Source organism: Mugil cephalus, chromosome 14 (assembly GCF_022458985.1).
Source record: "Mugil cephalus isolate CIBA_MC_2020 chromosome 14, CIBA_Mcephalus_1.1, whole genome shotgun sequence".
Taxonomy (NCBI): domain Eukaryota; kingdom Metazoa; phylum Chordata; class Actinopteri; order Mugiliformes; family Mugilidae; genus Mugil; species Mugil cephalus.
This window is the reverse complement of record NC_061783.1, coordinates 23,708,327-23,725,029: the sequence shown is the minus strand read 5'-3', so window position 1 is coordinate 23,725,029 and position 16,703 is coordinate 23,708,327. Positions and strand designations below refer to the sequence as shown.

The following is a 16,703-nucleotide window of genomic DNA, read 5'->3' as shown; positions in this document are numbered from 1 at the left end:
CTGAATTAATTCAGTAGAAGAAGAAGATATTTGGTTTCTACAACTTATCAGTCAAACCTTTAACTTTCTACTTTAACTCAGATAAACTGAAATCATTGTATTTGTTCCTAAACACCTCAGAGAGACACTGTCTGGAATTAATTTAATTATTTTAGATCATTTTCAAGACTGAAACTGACAGTAAATCACTGGATGTTATACAAGAAATATTAACTAATTAAGAATTAATCCAAACTAATAATCATTATTTTAATCTTATTTTATTTTTACTTGTGGTTTTAAGAATGATTTTATGCTACCTGTGTGAGGCATTTAGGAACCAATTAATTTGTACCACTGAAAATAACCCGGGTCACTGTCTTCCACTAAACTACATGAGTCTCTACCATAGACTAGGTTATTACCATGGAGACAATGAATATAAACGGAGGACCTTTGAACGTCACAAGACAACAGGTAATGCCAGGTGAAACCAGGGAGTGGACCGTTGTTGATCAAACTGAGACGAAGAGAAATAACACGATAAAAAGTTTAATGAAACTAAGTTTAAACGAGAATAGAATCAAGTTTGTTTTCTAAATGTTCCTGCTGGTGTTTGTAGTTGTTCTGGGGACAGTAGTGACGGTAAACAGCGGTAAGTCACTGTTTTATGAACCTTTGATTAAAGTCGAGTTACAAACGAAACTAAATCATTTTAGCTGTTGAACATTTAAAGTAGTTTTAGTTGAATTAGTTGTTGTAGGTGACTCCTTTGTTGAGTTTTAGTCATGTAAACTGGTTCATATTTAGTGTCGTTTACTGTGATAGATGTTGATGATGTGCTGGGTTATTCTAAACACCAGACTGTCATAAATAAGGGGCCGTATTAACATGGTGTTAACCTGCTGAAAAGACACATATCCCCACCTAGTGTGGAGGAGGAGGACATGTTCCCGTCAGTTATTCAAGTTTCTGTGCAGGCCTTTCCAGACTGTTCCAGAAAAGCTGTTTGACAACTTTTCACTGTAATTCCTCTTTGGTGCCCTTCTTCTTCGTCAGCTTGTTCCTGGTCTGCTTGTATAGGCCCTGATGTCAACTCCTGTAGGCCTCTTCCTTGTCCTGGCGTAATTGTCTCAGTCATGCAGTGAACCATGGTTTGTTCTTGTTGAAAATGCAGGAGGTTTTGGTCCGTACGCTTGGGTTGGAAAAAATATAAATGTGGCAATATATTGCGTTACTTTTTCTTCCTATGCAATATCGACTTTGAATGTCTTAATATCGATTTTAAATGAAAAAAGAAAAAAATGATGCTTTGGGCCGATAGTGAACGACTTCTACAGTGCTGAGCAAAGCAGTCAGAAGTGGACAGGCAAGTAGTAGAAGAGCCTAGTGGTGGTGGCGGCACAATTTGAAACACAATCAAAATTGGAAGCTTACGTTTGGAGACAGGAAGTAATAAGATGGACAAAGAGTACGCAAACTGTGCTTTGCCCCTGTTAGATATTCAGTGAACACCAGCAACTTGTGAACTCATCTAATGAGACACCATGAGAAACCGCAGCCGCCGAATCCTGTTGAACTGAAGCAAACTACACTGGATAACACAGTACTTAGACAATGCGTATGCATAGGCATTTTATTTTCACATCTGTTCAGTGGCCGCCACCCTAGTGAGGATAAGTGATAGTAGGAGATGAGACCTGTTCAGTGCTCAGACGGTGACATTTTTGTTCAAGGAGACAATTGTGAACTGTATTTTGATATTTAAGTGGCACAAAACTTGATCCACTTTCTGTGCAGTGCAATAAACTGGAAATGGATTTGAATTGAGTTGAATTAATGTTGTTGGTTTGACCCAGTTTGTCCACTGAATTATCACAGTCAGCTGATGTACAGCTTGTATTTTAAAATACATTTAAAAAATTCTCAGTGGACTATGTAGAATATTGCAATATATATCGTAATATCATTATGTCTCGTATCATGAAGTCCTTGCCAATACCCACCGCTACTGTATGCACATGTCCTCACCAAAGCTGATGTACGACGTCACAGTGTCCGTCTGTTCGTCCAAGTCTGAGGCTGCAGCTTCAAAGACGTAACAATGAGTCAAAGCCTGTAACTGCATCTTTGACTCATCTGTCCATCTCTTCACAGTCCTCACTGCAGGCTGAGCACATTTCAGATTGTGCCTGTAGGTTGGAATGAGATGGACCAGGCAGTGGTCAAAGACTCCCAGAGTTTAGCCGAGAGTGATGTAGCTATTTGGGCTAATGGATGCTGGTAATCAGTTGATACAGACTGCTCTTCCTCCTCTGTCAGTGTCACACAGTGTTCACTGTGTTGGTAAAAAGCAGATAAAATTGCTAATAAAATCAGGTTTCAGAAGAGCCTTTAAATGTTTGTAAGAGCTTTGAAAATTTCTTTAAAAGTTCTGAACTGAGAGATGCCAAGCAGGATGCTACGCATACATATAATGCTGCTGTTGTTTCAAGTGTTCAGTTCACATTCCCCATGGCCACAGATAAAACACAGGGTTCATATCTTTTTCGCTAAATGCGTAGCCTTCAGCTTGGCACTGCCTCTGCAGGCCCAGTACGATCGTCTCTTTCTGTTGGGATGAATTCTCTACACAGTCAATGTCAGTGGATCTAACCTGCTGCCACGTAGATGATAAATTTTTGTACCTGTGTGATTCTCAGAGAAACATTCCCTCACGTACATCTACACGGCCCTCTCCAAACCTGTGGGACTCCCGGGCATCCACGAGTTCACAGCCATGGGTCTGCTGGACGGCAAGATGATCGACTACTACGACAGTGAGCATCAGACCAAAGTTCCCAAACAGCCCTGGATGGAAGAGCAACTTTCTAAAGAGTACTGGGACAAAGGAACACAGTCCCGCCGGAGCAAGCAGCAGTGGTTCAAGGTCAACATCGACATCCTGATGAAACGGATGAGACAGAATGACACCGGTAAGATCCACCGCTCTGTAAAACTCCTCAAACACATTTCACTCTGGACCTTTTAGATACGAGCTTTGTTTGGTTCCAGACGTCCATGTTCTCCAGTGGATGGTCGGCTGTGAAGGTGTGGAAGGACCTAACGACTCTTTACGATATCACCGTGGCATAAACACGTATGGTTATGATGGAAACGACTTCCTGTCCTTCGATTATATCCACTCAGTCTGGGTCGCCCCGACTGATGCAGCTGTCCCCACCAAGAGGAAGTGGGATGATGTCCAGGTCCCGACAGAATATACCAAAGGCTACCTGGAGAACGAGTGCATGGACTGGCTGGGGAAGTTCAGGAGTTTAGGCGAAAATCAGATAAGAAAAGCCCGTATGTAAAGCATGAAATTATTTTATATTTAAGTTTTTTATTAGTAGAGATAGTGGAAGTGGGTTTAGTAATACCTGATGGAAGTAGGTTTAGTAATCCCTGATGGAAGTAGGTTTAGTAATCCCTGATGGACGTCTCATGTTGGTGACTTACTGAAATATTTACTTCAAGCTACAGCTGATGTAAGACAATCAGCTCTTTAAGGAAATCTAGAAGTAGCGGTCAGAGCTCAGTCATGTTCAGTAAATGCTGCGAGAAGATAAATGAAGCTTGTGTTTCTAGTTCTAGAATCAACAGTATGTGTCTCTTTCTGTTTCCAGCTTCTCCTGAAGTGTTCTTGTTTGCGAGAAACACCAAAGTTGAGACCAACGTCATTTTGACGTGTCTGGCCACAGGCTTCTACCCGAAAGACATCGTCCTCAATATCAAGAGAAACGGCCGTATTCTAACCAGAGAGGACAGAGTGGTGACCTCAGGAGTTCGTCCAAATGAAGACGACACCTTCCAGAGAAGAGACTATGTGGAGATTAAAAAATCAGACAAGTCTGATTTCAGCTGTGAAGTCATTCATGCTACATCTGATATGAATGTGGAGACATCCTGGGGTAAGAATCTTCTCAAAATTGTTCTTTGATGTTTTTCTTCTGAAAACTAATAATACAGAGATGTAAAACGATTGTGTGTAGTTTTCTAGACTCTGGTTGGATCCAGAGTTGATTTGTATCAGAGCTGCTAACAGTGTCGTCTCTACAAGTGTTTGTCTAAAGAAATGTGAAGAAAATGACTGAACACTGGAGCTGAGATGTCACATTATTTCGGAGGCTGCAGTGACTGGTCTCTAATGACTGAAACGTCTCTGACACTCAGCTCAGTTCATCTGAAATTAAATAATTGATTTCGAAATAATGATGTTGGCTTATAACCAAGGAATTTGCCTTGGTGTTTGTTGCATAAAAATATAGAATAAAATAAAATAAAATAAACCGTAAACATATACTCACTAAAATGCACAAAATATATTCACTGTACAACACAACAGAAGAAATGTGCCAGCTTGCTTCAAGGCCTCAACCATCATCCCATGATGCCAAGAACTCCTGGACTCCATGACTACCGCCCTGTGGCTCTGACATGGGCGGTAATGAAGTCTTTTGAGCAACATTTGCTCTCACACCTGAAGGACAGTCTCACTCCTGGATCCCTGCAGTTTACCTACAGGTCAAACAGATCTGTGGATGACGTGTCAACCTGTCCCTCCAACTCATACCCCAGCGCCTGGACTCATCCAGAACTTATGCCAGGACTCAACATTGTTTTTCTCATTCATAAAGTGCTAAAACTGGGGACACTTTCAGGGACATCTATAACCGGAGGACATGTCCAAAAAGGGGACTGACCCCAGAAATCAGGGATGTCTGGTGCACAGCACCTTTTTTTGGCTGAAGTCTTCTCATTCTGCCGCTTCATTTTTCGAATCTTTCCGTCTTCACCAGCCTCACAGTGACACAGCAACACAGTGCATGCAACAAACCAACAAAAACAAATACAATGTTGGGTAACTATTCTGTTTTAAATGTAAGCCACGGCTACCAATTAGGGATGTCTGATATTGACTTTTTGCCGATATCCGATATTGTCCAAATTCTTAATTTCCGATTCCGATATCAACCGATATGGTATACCGATATATGCAGGCTTTTTTTTGTCCCAGACTAATTTTAGGTAGCAAGCAACCTGTTAGCCACACTAGCTACACTCTGTTGTTGTTTTGGCTCCAGGTGCGGTTTGATGAGGTCATCAATTGCGCGCCGGTAAATGTCTCAGGACCCCACAAGCATCAGCAGCACAACCCGGGCATTATGTTATCTGTTTTCATTATCGGTGGTAAAACCGATAACGATATGAACCGATATTACAAAAAAGGTTAATATCGGCCGATATTATCGGACATCCCTACTACCAATAGTCAGAACAATGTCATGTGAAGTGAGTCACCTTGTTGGACGGCACAAAGAGTGATGTTTGGAGAAGATGTGTCTGTGAAGCTTCTCAGTCATCCAGGTCATAATGATCCAAATGCTGCATCTGGTATGAATGTGGAGAAATCCTGGGGTAAGAATGTTGGTTTAATCTGGTTGAATTGAAGTGAGTGAGATGATTGTAACTAGAGAACAGGTAGAAGTTGTCTTCACATAGTCTCATCTGAGAATACTCTGACACTCTGGTTTAGTTTTGAAGCTCACATGTTTCTCTCCTTCACTAACCACTGATTTCACTTTGTTTAGTCATTAAATTCAATCTTTGCTGAGACTTTACATCCACATTTCACTAATACACACAAACTGATGGCAATTTTTTCTGGGTTTCAGATCATCATCTTCCTCCTCCTCCTCACTCTGGTGGACTCAGCACTGCTGTCATCGGTGGTGGAGTGGGAGGAGTCCTGCTCCTGGTTGTGGTGCTGTTGTATTGGTTCATAAAACGCATCTGTGGTAGGTTCAGAGTTGTGTATCTTCACTGTGTTCAACAACATCAATGATTGTAGGTCCTGTAATCCAGAGTTGTCTGTAGTGTATTTACACCAAGATTCCACAGAATCTTTTCCTCCAGAAGAACAATGGAGTGAGTCTGTTATCAGAGCTCTGTTATTATTGGACTGTGGACAAGTACAAGTCCTTCAATACAACAACTTCTACCATCAACCATCACTTCATTCTCTCTGTTTGTTTACAGGAGCAGCCAGAAACAGAACAATCTCCACCTCAGGTACGTCCTCTCTGTCCTTTCTGTCCTTTCTGTTGTGAATACTGTGTGTGTTGGTGTCTGTGCAGGACTGATTTAAAACACGTGGCTGATGTTATCCTGAATTTTGAAGAAATGATTCTGACACAATTAAATGTTGTCTCTGTTCATGTTATTTACATTAAGATAAACTAAAAAGATGAAAGTGTAAACTGATTATTGTTTTTTTTTGAGACAGACCAACTGACATTATGCTGTAGCAAACAACTGAAACTGGACTGATGGAGTTCATTATGAGGACGTCAGTGTTATAAACTGATCATATGTGGTGACATTGGTCTGTATCATGCTGCTACATAGACTCCCTCCAAACATCACCTCATCTTTTCTGCTTCCAGATAAACCTGATGTGGTGATGTGGAAGAAGAACCAGAAAGATGAAACAAAAGTCATGTTATTATGTGTGGTCAAAGGCTTCTACCCAAACAACATCACTCTGAAAATGAAGAGGAACGGCCGTATTCTAACCAGAGAGGACGGAGTGATGAGTACAGGAGTTTCTGTGAATAAAGACGACATCTTCGTGAGAAGAGACCGTGTGGAGGTTTTAAAATCTGAAGTGTCTCGTTATAGCTGTAAAATCATTCATGATGCATCTGGTTTCCGTGTTGAACGTTTTTGGGGGTAAGAAAGTTTAATTGTTTGTGTCGTCAGTCTCAGTCTTTCTTTTAAAATCATTTTAGTTCATTTTAGTTGTAGAAATATTAGACGTCTTTATTAACTCTGACTGTCTCAGCTCTTCCTCTGGGTCAGTCTGCTACTAGTTTATTCATCTGTTATAGAGTCTGTTGAAGTCATACATCATTTAAAGTTTAAATTATTTAGTATTTATTCTGCTACAGTTATGACATGTTACAGATAATTTACCTGGAAGAAAATGAGGATTTGTCCTGGTAGAAATCTGAAGTCTCCAGAAAAACTTCATGAGAAACATCAAATCCATCAGTAGCAGGAGACTGAGACTAAGAGGAATGTCAATGAAACGAAAACTGTTTGTAGAAAACTGATGAATCAACAGCTAAATGTGATAATTAATTTCCTGAGTTAAAAACATTTTCTAATCTCCTTCAAACCTTAAAGTGACGTTTGATGAACTTTGAACTGGAAACATTGAGTCATCATGTACAGTATGTAGGGCTCCAACAAACCATTATTTATGATTAATCTGTTAAATACTGTTAATGTCGGGATTTTCTACATTTCAAAACACCAACAGGTCCTGAAACTAAAGACAGAACCCAGCCAGTGAACTGTAAAAGAAAATGTCAGACATGAGTCCATGAGCTGAATGTGAAGAGAAACTGGATGTACTCGTCAGATTTCAGACTAAATATAAAACACTTTGAAGGTCTTGTTCATAATCATGTCAGTTGTTAAGAGTATTAGTAATTACTATTATTATTCATGATTTTGCCGTAGATGTGTGTTTAAGTGGTTGTCTCTCTTGACAATTGATATTTCCATTTTCAAAACATTCACAACATATACACATTTATACAGGTTTCAACCAGGACATCCAGGATGTGATTTCTGAGTTTTTTTTATCTTTAATACATGTTGCTACATTATGATACACTACATTACACTATAATACACTATGAGACACTACTGACTTGTTGATGTTTTTATTATTTGTGAACTTTTTCCATATTGGAAAGGTCCTTATTTATTGGTGAAACCTTGTATTTCAGATGTCCCTCCATTTTATATTTTTTATTGATATTGTACAGTAAGTAAAAATAAATGACTAAGGCAATAATGCTGTTAGGCTAATATGATATGAAAGAACGTTGAAAGAAATGTTTGTGTGAAAGGAAAGATGTTTGTATATGTTTTAATATACATTAAAACTGTAAAATAAATGTTGAAGTGATTCAGAGTGTTTCTTTCTGTTATAATCTCAGATGTTATGTTGGAAACCTTCTTGTCCTGGTACTGTCGTTTGTGATCATGGTTTTGAGTTTCCTGTTTTATTTTGTTGAGTTTCTTAACTTCCTGTCTGTCGTGCCTCGTGTTTCAGTCTTGATGTCTGTGTCTTGTTCTGTGTTTCCTGTTTTATTTTGCTAAGTAGTTGATTTCCTGTCTGTTGTGTTTCCGTGTGTGATTGCTTATTGGTCTCACTTGAGTCTTATCATCCCTGAGCCTCTTGTGTATTTCTAGCGCTGCCTTTCTCTTTGTTCTCTGTTGTGTTGTTGATGTTACCTTCTGATGTTTCCCCCCGGTGAGTGTGTTATGTTGCCTGTGTGTTCCTCTCACATGTCCACGCCATGTTTCTGTGTAGTGATGGACAAACTGAATCAATCTGAATTAACTGTGTTGAAATGGTTCAGTGTTTTGAAGCATTTGATACAATTAAATGTAGCGACATCTGCTGGATTAAAGTGTGAACAGCATCCGCAGTAAATGGCAATGGGTCATTAAACAGGGAGGCACTGTTTAACAATACAGGATCTACAGTATGTACATTGTAATGCTTGATTTATATTATTTCAATGAAATAATGATGTGCTTGTGTGGTTGTGCCTTATAACGTCTGGTGAGCTCGTACAAGTTCGGATAAATTGCCGTCCTTAAGTGCCAGTGTTTTAAAGGGTCTTCTCCTCCGGAGACAAACCACTCTGACAAATACCGCTGAACCTCGACTGTCGCTTCGGCTGTAGCGTTTCGTACTCTCAAACACTCGACCTTTTCTGGGGTAATAAGGCCAAAGTGCTCCCACACATTAGATCTGGCTCTTTCTGGTGGCCTTGCCTCCATCCTCCCTACATCTCCCATCTCTCCTCACCCTCAAACACTCAGACTATCACACAAACACTTAATGCTCTCACACTCACACTTTCTCCTTCACTGATGTTTCTCTGTCTGTGCGCTTTTTATGTATGTAGGTGTATAAAGGTATGTGAGTCAATCAGTCACACAGACAGAAATATGCTCTCACTCGCTTCCAAGTGTTTGAATGGGAAATTGAAAAATAACCAAAAGTTGGTGAAGCTAAATGAAAAATAAATCTTTTATAGTACAAACCACTGGGCTCTGCCTCCCCCGACCACACGTCGCTGAAGTCAGTACATGTATGATGTGTGAATGTATGTGCCAATGTATTCAAGCTTGGATAGATAGATGCTTTATTAATCCCAAACTGGCAAATTTCGCCATTGCAGCAGTAAAGTACAGGCTCTCAACACCAACAAGCGTATACAAGGAGGGAAAAGAAATAATGTGTGAGTGTTATCTGTCACATACAGGTGAGGAGTTGAACAGGTGTATGGACTGAGGTAGGAAAGGTTTCCTGTAGTGTTCTCTGTCTGAGTCTCTTGCTGAAGAAGCTCCGTTGTCTATCGTCTGGTGGAGAGGGAGGTCAGGATTATCCATGATTAATAACGGTTAGTTTAGTTTCCTCCTCTCCACCACCACCTCAGACGTTTCCTGTGTGCAGCCAATGACAGAATCAGCCTTCCTGGTCAGTTTATTCAGTCATACATCTCTTACCTTTAACCTCACTCTCCCTCTTCTACGTCGACGACGACGTCGATGCAAAACTCTCCTCTCAAAAAACCCACTACATTTAGAGGAGTGGGCCATTTACATGTATTGTGAGATTGGAAACCCCACCCTGAATTCGGCCCATACGCGCGTGACGTGATGAAGCTTCATTTGAGGAGTCGCGTGATTTTTCCCTCTTGTCGCGATACTTCTGCTTTGAAAGCTCGACACTGTATCGAGCGTCTGCTTTGAGATTAACATCTCTACTCGTCAGATTTCAGACTAAATGTTAAACACATTTATTATAATCTCACCAATTGTAAGATTATTAGTAATTATATAGACATTTCTACTATATATAGGTTTTCAACCAGGACATCCAGGATGTGATTTCTTAGTGTTTAATTTTTAATACACTATAATACATGTTTGTACTTGTGTTGTATTTTTTTGTTTTTAAATGTATTATGTGTTGACTTGTAACCGTCATCTAAAGAAAAAGCTGCTTTGTCTCAGTGTGGTCAATCAATCAGTAGAGTGATAAACATGGGTTATTGCACATAGTGAAGACCACACTCCCCTAGTGTGGAGGGAATATGCACTAGTATATGAGATGAAGTGAGAAGAGTTGTACAGGTTAATGGCCACAGACAGGAATGATTTCCTGTGGTGCTGAATGAACTCCTGTGTCTGGCCAGTACCTCTGCAGAGGTCTAAATAATACTCCAAGTTAATAAATATACTCAGTGAAACTGATTGATGGCAGCTCAGAGAGGCTCCATCAGCCCCCAACTCCAAACCCAGATGAGATGAAAATGTGTATTTTAAAATTATAATGTCAGTGGGTTGTGAACCAGTGTAAAGCGTTTAGACCTGGACAGATTTTAATGATCCACAAGGGAAATTACTTTATCGCCGTGGCTTTGTTGCACACAAAAATAAACACTCATAAAAAGCACAGAACATGAAACCAGAACATGGACAGTTGTTCATCGGACTGAGACAATAAAAAGTTTAATGAAACTAAGTTTAAATGATATTTAGATTAGATTTTTCAGAATGTTCATGGTAGAAGTAATTAAAGTAATTGAATGAGATCATCCTTTATTCATCCCACACACACACACACACACACACACACACACATCTGACACACTTAAACAAAATTAAATGAAACAGAGTTAATACATTGAACAAACACACAGACAATTAAAAGTGAAACTAATTATGAGAACAAATACATTAAGTAAATTACATGTAAAGATGAAGAAATAGAAAATAGCTCATTAAACTAATTTATTCTCTGTTTTATAAATTAATACATTTTTACAATTGTTTGCTATTACTTGACATCAACCTGCTACTGGAGATAGATTCATTGTAACTTGTGTGCAATGACATTAAAGTTCTTCTAATATTAATTTACTTACTGATCTTTAATTCATGTCTGACAAAATCAAATGTGGTCATGTGAACTGATGCAGTTCATTATGAGGATGTCACTGTTATAAACTGATCATATGGACAAGGCATTACAAAATGAAGGTGCACAATATTTTGTCATGGTTTGTCCTTTTAATATTTTCACCTAATTCTTTTAATTTACTTCAAGTATATGAACTGTAATTTACATTGCACAGCTTTAAAGGTTGTCTTTTCCTCAGACACTGAGACACAAATCTCTAGTGACTCATAACTTTATATATTTCTTTCCATATTTTTTTCTTAGTTAGAGCTTTGTTCATTATCACACACAGTCTCATTTATGAGTCCTGTAAAACATGGAGACGTATTATTGTCACTGTTAAACTATTCTGACATGATGTGACAATAACAACCTTGAAAAAACCTCTGCAAACACAACTGACTATACAAATTAAAACATTTTTTAATCATTAAATCCCCTCTAACACCAGCTGTAGTGTCTCATCTTAAATGAACTATCTGTGGAAACGTGTTTATACCTTAACAATAGGACCAACGTTATATCATTAGATGTGTTTTTACCTTGTCACTTGATGAAACAGGGGTTTTACCGACAAGCTTTTGAAACGCAGGCGACTCATCTGTAGAAAGATTCAGCTCATCCTCCAGAAACACATTAAGCCTCCTCACTTCTCCTGGTGAAACATCTTCACCTCTGCTCTGGACAAACACAACTTTCCTTGTTTAGATTTGTTCGCGCCATCATCTTCCGTCTGTTTGCTAGCAAGAGGTCGTTTAGCCTCAAACTCTCGGTGATTCTTCAGGTTACTGGTTCTATTTTTAGCCGTAATCTGTTCCCTCGGCCTCTAACCAGCAAATAAAGTTCACTTTGCTGTGAGGTTCTTATCCGTTTCTGTGACAAATTCAAAATAGTGCGAGTGTAACTGCATAGAAAACGCCGAATCAGTGGCCATCTTCTTCTTCTGTTGATTTAAAAACCGTCTTCTTCTTCTTCTGTTGATTTAAAAACCGTCTTCTTCTTCTGTTGAGTGAAAACCGTCTTCTTCTGTTAATTTAAAAACCGGCTTCTTCTTCTTCTTCTGTTGATTTAAAAACCGTCTTCTTCTTCTTCTTCTTCTGTTGATTTTAAAACCGTCTTCTTCTTCTTCTTCTTCTGTTGATGTTAAATCCGTCTTCTTCTTCTTCGTCTTCTTCTGTTGATTTAAAAACCTTCTTCTTCTTCTTCTTCTTCTTCTTCTTCTTCTTCTTCTTCTTCTTCTTCTTCTTCTTTTGTTGATTTAAAAACCGTCTTCTTCTTCTCTTTATTTACGGCTGTTGTTTTTTTTTTTTTAAAAAAAAACTCCGCCTGTGCGAAAGCTCGGTTTGTATAACGCGTTACTGGACTCGGTAACTGTAATAATATTACCACAATATAGTTAGTAACGCGTCATATTACTCCGTTACTGCCTAAACGTAACATATTACCCCCAACACGGATAAACAGCGTCTCTAAAATGAGTTCCAGTTTCTTTGCCTCATATTTTCTGGTATAATCCTGGTCCAGTCAACTTTATCTCCTACATGTTTGTTTCTGAGTTTTACTGATGTAGCTGCAGATTTAAACTTATTAAGATGGTTTATATCCTTTCTCTACATCCTATACTTAGTTATTTTGTGCTCATTTTCATTTTATTCATTTATTTTGTGTATTAAGAGTTTCCAGACAGGACACATGTTTAATAATTAGTTTTGTTGATGGCATTATTATCGTGTCATTTTGTCGGAGGTTACAGTGTTTGACCTCTCAGGGCCACGGTTCTCAACACTTTTTACATATATATATATAAGTATATATATAAAAAAAAAAAAACTTTTCCAGTGAGTTCTTTAACAGACATTAGAGTATTTCTACCCAGTCGTATTGGTGTAAGTACTGTAATTAATGGTCTGCATATTTCTAACAGCGCTGGGGTTAACTCATAAAAAGGATCTTCTGTTTACCTTCGACTGAGTCAAACATGTGCTCATCTAATCTGCCTAGCAACAGCAAACTAATAACATGATTGGCTTCTGTCAGTGAGACGTTTTATTCTTTTTAAAATCATGAATCCTCCAACATTATCATTTCTTCTCACAAACCATAGACTCTAAAAATAATGTAGACTTTCTGGATTATTTCCAGTTTATGGCTGAACATAAGTATTTAAAAAGTAATAGGTTAAAGCTAATCTGCCCAGCGACAGCAATAATTTGATTTGTTGCTGCTACACGTTTGTTACCAGGAAACCAGGAAACCAGGACCGTGAAACCAGGAAGTGGACAGTTTTTCATCAGAATGAGGCAAAGAGAAATAAACACGATAAAACGTTTAATGAAACTAAGTTTAAAATGAGAACAGAATCAGCTTTGTTTCCTCAATGTTCATCTTGGTCTTTTTAGTTCTTATGGGGACAGTAGTGGCGATAAACGACGGTAAGTTAATGTTTTCTGAGAGTCCACCGGCTTAGTCTGCTGTTCTTTTATTTATTTGTGACAGTGACACAGACAGAGAAATGCAGTGTGAACAAAGTGGTGACAGATGTGACAGTAATGACAATAATAATAGTTACCGAACCGCATTGGAAAACAAAAATGCAACAATTGTTAGGAAGAAAAGAAATGTAATACCATTAATAATCATTATAATAACAGTGATAATGATGTTGAAAAGGACCATAGTTGTAACAATAATAATAAAAGTAATGATTATGATACTAACAATATCAGTCAGGGTGACATTACTTTTATTTCTAACAAAGACACCAGTGACCAGTCTGAGAGGGAGTTTGACAATGATGTTGTTTTTTACTTTGACAAGAAATAAATATCACGTTGTGTTTACTGCCTCCAGCTCCACCTGTCGTAGACTTGTTAACAAGAGACGCCACAGATGAGACACACATCTTTCTATTGTGTGGAGCCACAGGCTTCAACACAGAAGACATCGTCCTGAACATCAAGAAGAATCACTGTGCTCAGACTAAAGAGGACGGAGTGGAGACTGAAGGAGCTAAACCAAACGCATTCAACATCTTCTGGAGAGGAGACCACATGGAGATTTTAAAGTCTGAAGTGTCTCGTTACAGCTGTGAAGTCAGTCATGCTGCATCCCATTTTCGTGTTGAGAAGGTTTGGGGTAAGAACGTTTTCATGGTTTTTATTGAGGGACGTGTGGTGAGAGGAGGCAGAGTCTGACCTGAAGTAATAATGATAAAATAATTCTCAGATGAGACTTAACTGTGATTTAACATCCACATTATTTCAGGAACAGATCAGGATTGTGTTGAAAGACTGAACATGAAAATAATGTGAATGTTTCTGTGTTTTAGATCCTGACTCTGATGGAAAAGGACGGATCATTTCATCTAAGTTCATAGACACAAGTAAGACATGAGGATATATTTAATTATTTACCACAGATATATGTGGTGACATTGGTCTGTATCATGCTGCTACGTAGCCTCCCTCCAAACATCACCTCATCTTTTCTGCTTCCAGCTCCTCCTGATGTGAAGATGTTTGCAGAGAACTCTGAAGTTCAGACCAACATCATTTTAACGTGTCTGGTCTCAGGCTTCTACCCAAACAACATCACTCTGAATATGAAGAGGAACGGTCGTATTCTAACCAGAGAGGACGGAGTGAAGAGTTCAGGAGTTTGTTCAAATAAAGACGACACCTTCCAGAGAAGAGACTCTGTGGAGTTTAAAAGATCAGACACGTCTGATTACAGCTGTGAAGTCATTCATGATGCATCTGGTTCACGAGTTGAGAAGTTTTGGGGTAAGAAAGTTTTCATTTTAATTAGAATGTTAGTTCTAAGTTCTGTGTTTGTCCAACGGCTCAGTTATTGTTTTGCCCCTGGATTCCCAGTCTTTAAATATTGTGTCTGTTTCTGACGTTAAATGTCCTAGAGTTGGTCCTAAAGTCTTTCCTTGTCTTCTCCTACAGTCGACTGGATTCAGTCTTTCAGTCAGAGTTAATGTGGAGATGGGAGCTTTTAGCTTCTGTTCTCCACTCCAGAAATGTTCTGCCATAAACTCTCTAACTCTCTCTGGAAGATGAGTCTCCAGGAAACGTTTCTCTTCCTTTAAACGTTGCAGCGTTCAGTGTTTGTTGTTGTTGTTTGTCTGCAGCCTTTGACCTGAGTGACTCCATGGATTCTGGTTAGATCATCTCCTGCTACCACCTTATTGGACTCTGGTTCTTCTTCAGTTTTTGGCATTTTTAGTAGTTTAGAGCTGCTAATTGCTGCTATCTGCTTGTCATGTGGGTGTTGAACCATGGTTACAACATTATGCCCTCAGTATTATGTCCTCATACCAATGGCTGAACGTTTATGTCCTCACTTCAGACATGAGAGCCAGTCCTCCTCCTTTCCTCTCTTCTTAGTTTTGTAGATGGTAGCGATTAGCTCGTCCATCCTGTTTGGAAGAAATCTTATATTCCTGGTGCTGATTCCCCGGCACAAAGTTCAACCCCAGCTAACAGCTGGGTCCTAGCGTAAGGCAGTTTGGCCCATAACAACCAACTAAACGATTATTCAAATTAAAAAACAATGTTTCTGACACTGGGCTCAGTTCATCTTCAATAGTTGTGGTTGAATTGAAGTGAGTGAGATGATTGTAACTAGAGAACAGGTAGAAGTTGTCTCCACATAGTCTCATCTGAGAATACTCTGACACTTTGGTTTAGTTTTGAAGCTCACATTTCCAGTGGTGTGGACTTAGACACGCTTGTTATCTAACACTTTGAACACTAACACCCTTTCTCTCATCCTCCCTCACTCACCTGAGGTCACTGGGAAGCCAAAGGGTGAATAGTTTCCCTTGACACAGTTCGGGCCAATCACAGTAGCGTCATTACAGCAGCCAACTCATTCACCAAGGGAAGCCAGCTCTGCCTCTCCTCCCTTCAGACAACAGTATAATACCGTATTAACCGCTCTTTGGTTACGTAACATTTAGAGGAAACTGTAAAATCATTAAAGAAGAGAAATAAGGAAGAGATGAAGTGACACAACACAGAACTATTAAGAAGAGTGTAAAACCACTGTCTGATAGACCTCCAGAAGCTCACATGTTTCTCTCCTTCACTAACCACTGATTTCACTTTGTTTAGTCGTTAAATTCAATCTTTGCTGAGACTTTACATCCACATTTCACTAACACACACAAACTGATGGCAATGTCCTTGGCTTTTAGATCATCGTCCTCCTCTTCCTCACTCTGATGGAGCTGGAGACAAGACTGGTGTCATCACTGGTCCAGTGGTAGGAGGCGTCCTGGTCCTGGGTCTAATTCTGGTTGTGGTTCTTTACAAAAAAGGCTTCTGTGGTAGGTTCAGAGTTGTGTATCTTCACTGTGTTCAACAACATCAATGATTGTAGGTCCTGTAATCCAGAGTTGTCTGTAGTGTATTTACACCAAGATTCCACAGAATCTTTTCCTCCAGAAGAACAATGGAGTGAGTCTGTTATCAGAGCTCTGTTATTATTGGACTGTGGACAAGTACAAGTCCTTCAATACAACAACTTCTACCATCAACCATCACTTCATTCTCTCTGTTTATTTACAGAAGAAGCCAGATGTAGAACGTCCCCAGGTACGTCCATTCTGTCCATTCTGTCC

General features: G+C 39.2%; 3 protein-coding genes across 10 annotated transcripts in view; 2 read left to right on the top strand and 1 right to left on the bottom strand.

The window, feature by feature from the left end:
* The window catches only part of LOC125019927 (H-2 class I histocompatibility antigen, Q10 alpha chain-like), a 175,597-nt gene that overhangs the window by 57,469 nt on the left and 101,425 nt on the right, over nucleotides 1-16,703 (bottom strand). The gene's annotated exons all lie outside the window — the stretch shown is intronic.
* Nucleotides 1-16,703, top strand: part of LOC125019928 (H-2 class I histocompatibility antigen, Q10 alpha chain-like) — a 333,056-nt gene that overhangs the window by 255,336 nt on the left and 61,017 nt on the right. For 2 of the 6 annotated variants that reach the window (XM_047605066.1, XM_047605065.1), the window contains exons 2-7: nucleotides 2,682-2,954; nucleotides 3,034-3,324; nucleotides 3,645-3,929; nucleotides 5,694-5,816; nucleotides 6,058-6,090; nucleotides 6,465-8,001. In XM_047605066.1, the coding sequence (XP_047461022.1) occupies nucleotides 2,759-2,954; nucleotides 3,034-3,324; nucleotides 3,645-3,929; nucleotides 5,694-5,816; nucleotides 6,058-6,090; nucleotides 6,465-6,754 (1,218 nt within the window). In that variant the 5' untranslated portion in view covers nucleotides 2,682-2,758 and the 3' untranslated portion in view covers nucleotides 6,755-8,001. Of the gene's footprint in view, nucleotides 1-475; nucleotides 635-2,681; nucleotides 2,955-3,033; nucleotides 3,325-3,644; nucleotides 3,930-5,693; nucleotides 5,821-6,057; nucleotides 6,091-6,464; nucleotides 8,002-16,413; nucleotides 16,678-16,703 lie in introns of those variants that run through there. The other 4 variants (XM_047605064.1, XM_047605068.1, XM_047605069.1 and 1 more) reach the window with 4 other exon arrangements.
* Nucleotides 1-16,703, top strand: part of LOC125019922 — a 293,290-nt gene that overhangs the window by 252,275 nt on the left and 24,312 nt on the right. Inside the window, exons 4-5 of the mRNA XM_047605050.1 lie at nucleotides 14,403-14,456; nucleotides 14,572-14,856. Coding sequence (XP_047461006.1) covers nucleotides 14,403-14,456; nucleotides 14,572-14,856 — 339 coding nt within the window. The remainder of the gene's footprint in view (nucleotides 1-14,402; nucleotides 14,457-14,571; nucleotides 14,857-16,703) is intronic.